At 39.7% G+C, this 10,000-nt stretch overlaps 1 protein-coding gene across 1 annotated transcript in view; it reads right to left on the bottom strand.

Moving 5' to 3' along the window:
- The window catches only part of LOC119578485 (hornerin-like), a 4,087-nt gene extending 936 nt beyond the window's left edge, over positions 1-3,151 (bottom strand). The window contains 3 exon segments of the mRNA XM_037926061.1: positions 1-97; positions 100-1,551; positions 3,106-3,151. The exon segment at positions 1-97 is cut by the window's left edge and continues 356 nt beyond it. Of these exon segments, the coding sequence (XP_037781989.1) occupies positions 1-97; positions 100-1,551; positions 3,106-3,124 (1,568 nt within the window). The 5' untranslated portion in view covers positions 3,125-3,151.
- Between the last annotated feature and the right edge of the window lie 6,849 nt (positions 3,152-10,000).

Consider the following 10,000-nt stretch of genomic DNA (forward strand, 5'->3'; position numbering starts at 1 on the left):
CCACTGAACCCTTGTGATGAACCTCTTGAACCTTGAGCTGAGCCACTGGAGCCTTGGGTAGAACCACTAAATCTTTGTGAACCACTGAACCCTTGGATGAACCACCTGACCCTTGTACTGCACCACTGAACCCTTGTGATGAACCCCTTGAACCTTGAGGTGCACCGCTAGAGCCCTGTGCAGAACCACCGATTTTTTGTGCAGAACCACTGGAGCCTTCGGCAGAACCACTAAATGTTTGTGAACCACTCAACCCTTGTGATGAGCCAGCTGACCCTTGTACTGCACCACTGAACCCTTGAGCTGAATCACTAGAACCTTTGGTAGAACCACTAAATCTTTGTGAACCACTGAACTCTTGTGATGAACCACTGAACCCTTGTGATGAACCACTTGATCCTTGAGCTGAACCTTGGCTGGAACTACTCAGCTGCGGTGAACCACTCGAGCCTTGAGTAGATCCACTTGACTGTTGTGAACTTCTTGTGTCTTGTGGTGAACCGCTTGAGACCTGAGGTGAACCACCAAATCCTTGTGATGAAAGAGTAGCACCCTGTGTGGAACCACTGAACTGTGATGAACCACTAGAGGTTTGAGTGGAGCCACTTAATCTTTGTGATGAACCGTCTGAGCCCTGAATGGAAGTTCCTGATGTTTGAACCGGGCCACTAAACCTCTGAGATGGACCGCCAGACCCTTGCGGCAAATCACCGAATCCTTGTGACGAACCACCTGAACCCTGTGGTGCCCCACTTGAGCCGCTTGTGGAAACGCCGAATTCTTGTGATGGACTGAAGCCCTGTAATGAAGCATCAAATCCTAGTGGTGACCCACTTGGTCTTTGCAAGGATCCAGATGTCCCCTGAAGGACACCACCGGGTTGTGATGACACTCCCGAACTCTGCTGGGAACCACCCGATCCTTGATTCAAAGACCCTTTGACAAGATCACCAAGTTGGAGGTTGCTGGAAGTCTGTCGAGAGCCACTAAAGTTTTCTAGCGAACCACTTGAACCTTGCGCTTGCCTACTCCCACTCAGTTGGGCACTGTCGAGTCCCTGCAGTAAACCATCTACGCCTTGTGCTGAATCGCCTGTCCTTTGGAAGTTTCCTTCCCCTTGAGACGAGCCACCAGATACAAATTGAAAATTGCCTGAAGTCTGCGGACCGAGTGATCCACCTATACCAATTCCACCTTGCCTAGAAGCACCGACTCCCTGAGCTCCACCTGAGCCCTGCTGGAAGCTACTGAAGGACTGCGATGAAGACACGAAGGATTGTGACGAAGACCCTGTGGACTGTGGTGAAGAAACGGCTAAGCCAAGCTGTGAATCGCCGATGCCAAGGAAGCCGCTTGAGCCTTGCTGAGACCCTACTGAACTTCCATCAAAGGCCCCCAGTCCAAACTGAACACCATTTGTGGCTGGTTCAACATTTACCTGGATCTCACCCGGTCGAATCTGTAACACAGGTCGCGGTTCACTATTCTGCAGAACTAACTGGGCCGGTTTCACCAGGAATGTCTCTCCAGTGACAGTGGCCACAAACAGACCTGTTAAAGATAAAAGAAAATATTTATTGTGTGCATTATTTGTTTTGTGAAGCCATCTGCATCTGTGCAAATGGAGCTGGAGTGGAGAGACACAATCCATCTGGCGTTCTAGGAAAGAACCTCATGGTGTTTGCAGTGGAATGCATTCTCCTGCATTGTCCCCAGCTTAATGCTCATGATATATAACTTACAGTGAGCGACGGGTCTGCTATTGCGAAGAGAGCAATCCTGGGGTTGATGATGAGTCAGAGAGGAGGAATATGGAATATGTTTATGGTATCAACATCTTTTGCAGCAATATCATAATGATTGAACAGTAATATCATCAGTATTACCATTAATGATACGAATGCCAATAACAAACATGCTACTATATAATCGTTATCAGACAATACACACATGGTATGGTAAATGCAAACAATGAAAATAATTGGGCTTTAAACACAAACAGATCTCAGTTCATGTGTGTAAGATTTTTTTCTTAATGCGAATGAAAGATTGAGATAGTTGTATATTTGTATGTGTATATTTACACATACACACACACACACACACACACACACACACACACACACGTGTGTGTGTGTGTATATATATATATATATATATATATATATATATATATATATATATATATATATATATATTTTTATTTTTTCTGTATATATATATATATATATATATATATATATATATATATATACATATACATACATATATATACATATATATATATATACATATATATATATATATATATATATATATATATATATATATATATATATATACATATATATATATTTATATATATACCGTATATATATATATATATATATATATATATATATATATATATATATATATATATATATATATATAGAGAGAGAGAGAGAGAGAGAGAGAGAGAGAGAGAGAGAGAAGGACTATACTTAAACGAAATAAAATAGCATAAATGTGCGAATGACGCTCGATCCGTCCCTAAGGTTGCTACAGATTACACGACCTACAATTTTCATTGCAAATATGCTTAAAAAGACACTAGCCACGAGTTCATTATTTAGTTGACTTTAGCTAACGAGCATGATAAATCAACTTATTTCCCACGCATATTTTTTTTTTCGACATGACAAGAAAAAAACAGAAAATAACTAAGAAAACGGCCCTGCAGCTTCCGGGTTAGAAATACTACCAAATGCAAAATCAAACGTATTAAAGATTTATGTTGAAGTATCACTTTGGCTGAAGAACGAGTCATGTATACTTTTGTCTTTTGTTCATTGTGATGATCACCGTAAAAATTCTATTATACATTATTATTTTAAAGAATTTTCGGGAAAATGAAGAGTCATGAAAGGGTGATGGAAACCGATGAAAAGAAACAATGTGGACGAAAAATAACTTTGAACTGACAAGTTACTCTACAGGAACAGTGATTACATAAATCGTAACATAAACCATAATAAAAAATATCTGTCAGCAATAAAGAGAATCCTACAAAATGCAGGGAATGCCCTAGTATTCTAAAAACTTAGTATTATCCTATTTACTCACACAATAACAGTCCCTCCATTGTGCTTGTTGTAGACAGCGCAAAGGTTTTGTGGCTGCCCGACGTTCCTTCTCTCCTCCTTTTATACCGTTGAGACGTTGTTGCCAGTTCGGTTTAATTTGATTACATTTTTTTTTCTTAGCATGGATTAGAAAAAAAGAAATCTCTCTTTCTCTCTCTCCTCCTCCCTCTCTCTCTATCTCCCTCCCCCCTCTCTCTCTCATATTTGATATAATTTCTATGCACATAGTCTTTTTCATGTCTCAACCATACAGTAAAGGATCTATGATTGTGCCTTTTTTATCTACTTGTAACAATAGTTTCTTTACTAATAATATGAGGAATCTAATCCTGACGATCATTTACGCATTAGCTAAATTATCTCTAAGAAAATATCATGAAAATGCTTTGGATAATCATCTCATAATTCAAATTAATGCCCTTCCTTGTTAAAAAAAAGGAATTTAATTTGTCTGCGAAATTTTTATCGTTTTTCACAAGCTTTGGGGCTTGTAACTAATGAGAAATACTGCATTCTGATCTCTATTTACTTTGGCATCTGTAATGTTGCCTGAGAGTAAGTATAGATCAATTTGGATGATGTTCACAAGTTTGCATGATCCCCTGTTCATGTCTCTTCACCAGTTCAATTTCCTTTCTCTCTTCCCTTTTTCTGTTTCCTCTTCTTCTCTCTCTCTCTCTCTCTCTCTCTCTCTCTCTCTCTCTCTCTCTCTCTCTCTCTCTCTCTCTCTCTCTCTCTCTCTAGCTATCTATCTTATTATAATAATAATAATGATGATAATAATGATAATGAGGATGACGATAATGATGATGACAATGACAGTAATAATAATAATAATAATAATAACAACTATAACAACAAAAATTATAAAAATTATGATGATAATGATAACAACTGTAGCAATAACGACAACGATAATAATAATGTCATTAATAACACTAACAGTAATGATGATAGTGAAAATAATAATAATGTAATAATAATAATAATAATAATAATAATAATAATAATAATAATAATAAGATAATAATGATAATAATGATAATAATAATAATAATAATAATAATAATAATAATAATAATAATAATAATAATAATGATAATGACATTATTAATAATGATACTAACAACAGTAATAATAAAACAATAACAATAATAACGGTGGTAATAATGACGACGCTGATGATAATTTCGATAATAATGATAATATTAATGATAATAACGATACTACCAATATTAATAACAATAGCGCTGCTACTTCTCCTCCAACTGTTACTACAACAACTACTAACAATAACACCAATCATAATGACAACACCAATCATCACAAGGGTAAACAAAAACACGCAATAAACGTTTTGTGGTCGTCCAACCTCAAACGTGCTCTAAACCCGGTCCCCCCTCGTGTTGAACCAGCTAACCCGAGTGTCTCAAATCACGGCGCTGAGAACCTGCAGTCAAGGACGAAGCCGACTCGCGAAGACGCACACTTGTAGGTCCTTGATGACCTTATTCCTATGGTCTTAGGAAGGGAGCCATTGGGAGTGGGGTGCAGCGGCGGGATTCGTTACGGTTGTTGTTGCTTTTGGTATTATTGTCGTGATTTGTATTGTTAATGTCATTGTTTTTATTATTGTTATTGTTATTATTATCATTATCGTTGTTGTTGTTGATATGTAGAGACAGCGATAAAAGAGAGAGAGAGATAGAAAAAGAGAAATAGAAAGACAGATGAATAGAGACAGATAGAGATATATAGAGATATGTATATAGATTGATAGATAGATAGATAGACTGATAGATAGAGTGATAGATAGATATATATATAGATAGATAGATAGATATATAGTTATAGATAGATAGATAGATAGAGAGAGAGAGGTAGAAAGTAAGTGAATTGATTTGTACTCTAATTGCTCTGGAAAATGTTCACTAAATCCTCGCCGTTTCATTTCTTCCGAGAGCAATCTTATTCCGTCGCCCTCGCAGTTACAGGGAAAAGGGGAACATTTAACATATGCAGATTCGGATATGGTTAACTAGATTTGAGATTGATTTTTAGATCGTTCCCTTTTATAGGTGCAAGTTTTAGCCATTTTGCTCCAAATGAACTGTGGTCAAAATTGCTTGCTTGTATTTTTCTAAAAGTATTATCAAGGTACCACTAAAAGGCTTGTGAATCGGGGAAGGCAACAGACAGCTTCGAGGTGGAAATGCAAGAGACAAGAGCATATTTGATTAGAGATACGTTGCCGATTTCGTCAATTTAATCGAAGGGAAATACTTTGCCAATTGCATATATTTGAATGCCTTGTATTCGCTCTAATTTCATTTCTAGTGAGTGACATTTAAGCTTGACTCTAGTGGATTGATTGTGTATCTAGACGTATTCGTTTTATTCATTATTGTTCTTGATTAAATGTATACCTGATAAACCTATATATACTTCCGATATCTAATACCCCCAAAGAGTGACGTAATCTGAATTTCAGACATTTACAGACATTACGCTTTTCAATCGTTTTGCAAATTATCTCTTTCCAATGCCATGGCAACTACAGACCCCAGTAACTAAAGTACACGCAAATACACACAGAATTATATCACAAATGGGCCTTATGATATGCTGCAATTCACAAGGTTAAAAAACAAATGAGATCTGACGGGGAATCGCAGATTAGAACATGAAAGGGAGGTGGACATAATATTTTCAGCGCCATTTCTGGTGTTCTCGTTAAAGGTTTCGAAAATGACACGGAAACTACTTTAAATCTTTATTCTCCAGTCTCTTACACAATACACAGACGACGTAGTGATCCTTTTCATCCAACAGGTGAGTCCTTTAACAGAAAAAAAACAGGGATAGATAAGACCCGAATTTTAGAGAATATGAGGGAACTCACAAGCTACTTACGAGGTCTTGAGAAACGCATGCATGCTTTTTTTCTTCTCTTCTCTGCCTGTTCATAAACAAAGAAGTTTTGAGGATTCTTTTTTATTCGTGAACTAGAACCTAAAGCCTGCTTACAACGACATCGCGTCTCATGAACACCTTATTTCACGACCTGTTACATAATAAACCTTTTAGGAGATTCTCTTGTGGTTTCAGAACGCAAGCCCCGTGAAATTAATGTATGCAGCGGGCTTTCCTCTGTGTGTTTAACTTGAAAATATTTTGAGAAACGTTTTGTTTTCTTACTCTTTGTATGAAAATATTTAAGAAATTGTGTATATATATTTTTCTGGTATGATTTCACGTATTCTCTCTCTCTTTCTGTTTGTCTGTCTGTCTGTCTGTCTCTGTCTCTCTCTATCCCTCCCCCACTTCCTTTTTCTCTCTCTCTCTCGTTCTCTGTTTTGAAATATCTTACGATTCGGGCGCAAACACAGACACACACATGTATACATATACATATATATACATATACATGTATATGTATATATATACACATATAGACACACACACACACACACACACACACACACACACACACACACACACACACACACATACACACAGACACACACACATATATATATATAAATATATATATATATATATATATATATATATATATATATATATATATATATATATATATATAGGTGTGTGTGTGTGTGTGTGTGTGTGTGTGTGTGTATAAATATATATATATATATATATATATATATATATATATATATATATATATATAGTCTGTGTGCGTGCGTGTGTGTGTGTGTGTGTGTTGTTTGTGTGTGTGTGTATGTGTGTGTGTGTGTGTGTGTGTGTGTGTGTGTGTGTGTGTGTGTGTGTGTGTGCACGTACACATAGACGCATACACACACACACACTCTCCCCCCTCTCTCCTTCTCAGATATAGGATAAGACTTTATTTAGTTTCACTTTCCGTTTTCACATCAACACATGTTATATCTTTACTTATATTCCTTATGGGTGTTTCTCTTATAACCAAATTATCATCGTCATCATTACTGTCGCCATTTCGTCAGTATCGCAGTGTTGGTATTGTCATTGACGTTATCACAATTTTCATGAGTATAATGATACTATGAGTAATAATGATAGATAATATATGCGGATAACTGTGTCATAAATTAAAATGAATAAGGTTTCTATTGAATTTTGATATTCTGATAAAGTTTTGATCTAAATGCGCCAATCTCATTTTGCAGGTGAAGCGGTGGTGTGGTGGTTCTTGATAAATGTTGCAGCTGCCATCGCTGGCTAGCCTGGCTCGGAAAAGGGAGTAGCTGTGCATAAGCCTCCCCTGCCAGCTCATAGCCTCATCATCAAGACCTCTACAGTGTCTCCTCGTGGCCACCCAGGGAAACTGGGTGCCTTCCGGTTCATGGCTAAACTGTGGAGGATCATGGAGCAGCAGGAGGCCCACCGGCGTGTGGTCGCACTCTGGCTCCATAACAACTCAGGTAAATGGACGACTCTGGGGAGAAGGGCCTTGCTAGGTCTCCTCCCCTAAGTAAAAACACCGGTAGCGTTTCATATAAATGGAAATGCTGGAGGAAGGTGCATAGCACCTCCTACCCAGCAAGTGAGGTGGGCTGTGGGTTCTGTTGGGAGGGCGACTGCCAGAGTACCAGATAGGAGTAGCTGAGTCCTGCCAGCCACCGATGCAATGTGAGACCTCTGGGGCAAAGTTTATGGCATCCCCACAAGTGGATGTTGGGCCCCAAACCCTGCCACCCTTTTCATACGAGGCAACGTCGGCGGGGATGGCAGAGGTGGCATCCACCCGAGCCTCGGGTAGTCACTCAGACGGGCTGTCCTGGTAGGAGCTTGAAACATCCATTCTTTGTAGATGATGGATTGCCTCTGATATTGAAGGAATTGAAGCGGTTGAGAGTTGAGGTAGCTGCCTTCTCTGAGGTGAGGAGACCTGGCAGCAACACCATCAGTGTGGGTGGTTACACCTACTACTAGTCGGTCACTACTGGTCACCATCTCCATGGGGTAGCTATAGACATCTCCAGCCGTCTCCACCCCTTGGTAGTGGAAGATGTTCCAGTTGATGAGCATATAATATCAGTGAAACTGGAACATGTTTTTAAGCAACATGTCTCCAATTGCTGTGTATACACTTCTATTGATATTTGCAAACTAGATGCATCTGTGGCAAATATTTGTCATTCACGTTGTTCTGGGAGATTTCAATGTGGTATCTGGTTGTGATCAAACTGGATATGAGAGCTGATTCCTGCACTGAGAATAGCCTCCTATTCCAGGACTTTGCTAGAGAATGAGGATTTCTCACTCCTGGTATCTGTGCTCCTACCCGTATTGCTGGACATGGTATAGTGACATGGGTACTGTGATCAAAGAAATCGACCAAATCCTTGTTAGCACTCGTTGGAGGATCCTCCTGAACTGCAGGGTTTACCAGAGTCCTGAGTTTTGTGTTACCGACCATAGACTAGTAGTGGTTACCCTTCAGGTCCATTTCAAAAACCCCTCTTCTTCCAGTGTCCACCCTTGATTGTTTCATGTGGATAGACTAAGGGGGATGGAAGTTTGCTGCAGCTCAAATCGCAGTACTCGCCAACCTGATAGACCCTGTAGCTCATTGGGACTCCTTCAAGTGTGAAACACTTGACGCAGCTCAGGAGTCCATCGGCAAATGCCCAAGATCACGGCAGAACTTCATCTCGCAGGAGATGCTAGAGGCCACAGGTGCAGGTCGCATGCCTCAACTAAATGGCAAGTGGGTGCCATTCCTTGGTGTGCACTGTTGAGAAGGGACAAGGAATTATTAGGAATCTTAAGAAGGTCGAAGGCCATTTCTTAGTTAATGCCTTCTCCCAGCCTACCACGCCCTGAGAAAGCTGAACTTCAAGCCCTCCTCACAGACAACTGCAGTCTGCTGAATGGATTGATGGATCATCTCAGATCACGTTGGAGTTTGAGAACGTTGGGTTGAATATTTTCAGCAGCTGTTTCAACAAAGAACCCCTTACCCTGACTGAGGCTAAAAGGCAATCTCTATGCTGAAGGGTGGCAAAGCAGTGGGAATATGTGGTATATCTGCCAAACTGCTAAAGGCTGTTGGTGAACCTTATGGCATGGGGATTACATGCTGCCCTGGCTGCCATCTGGCAGTTCAGTACCATTCCTCCTGACTATCTGAGGAATGTGGTCATCCCTCTCTGGAAGGGGAAAGGGGATCATTGGGACTGCAGCAACTACTGTGGCATCAGGCAAGGTTCTTGCTTCATATTCTTCTGAGACAGATACAAGACCATGTACTGAGGTATCAGAGACTAGAGCAATGGATTTACTCCTGGCAAGTCCACAATAGACTGTATCTTAGCGCTTTGAATCCTTGTCAAATGCTGTCATTTGTTTGGTCATGGGCTGCTTGCAGCTGGCATCAACCTCAGGAAGGCATTTGATTCGGTGCACCGTAAATCACTATGGTAGATCCTAAGACTTAGGGGAATTACCAACAAGAATTATTGGATTAATAGCAAACCTATTTACTGGTACTGTAAGTGCTGTAAAGTATAGGGGTGCTTCTCGAGCTTCTTTCCTATTAATTCAAGCATGGGGCAAGGCTGTGCAAGGCTTTTCAACACTTGCATAGACTGAATATGAGATAAAACTTCTATCCAAAATCACTGTGGATGAACACTAGGCAACATCAAGGTCAATAATCTTGGCTTTGCTGACGATTGTTGATGTTCTTTCTGAGTCCCTGGAATCTCTGGTGATGACTCTTGATGTATTTAACAATGAAGCGAAGCCCTTAGGATTAGAGGTCTCCTGGTCCAAGACCAGGATCCAGGATTTTGGGTGCCTGTAAGAATCTTTTCAGTTGGTAAATGCCTGTGGCAAGAACCTCGAAGTCACTAAGAGCATTA

This window comes from Penaeus monodon, chromosome 11, assembly GCF_015228065.2.
Source record: "Penaeus monodon isolate SGIC_2016 chromosome 11, NSTDA_Pmon_1, whole genome shotgun sequence".
Taxonomy (NCBI): domain Eukaryota; kingdom Metazoa; phylum Arthropoda; class Malacostraca; order Decapoda; family Penaeidae; genus Penaeus; species Penaeus monodon.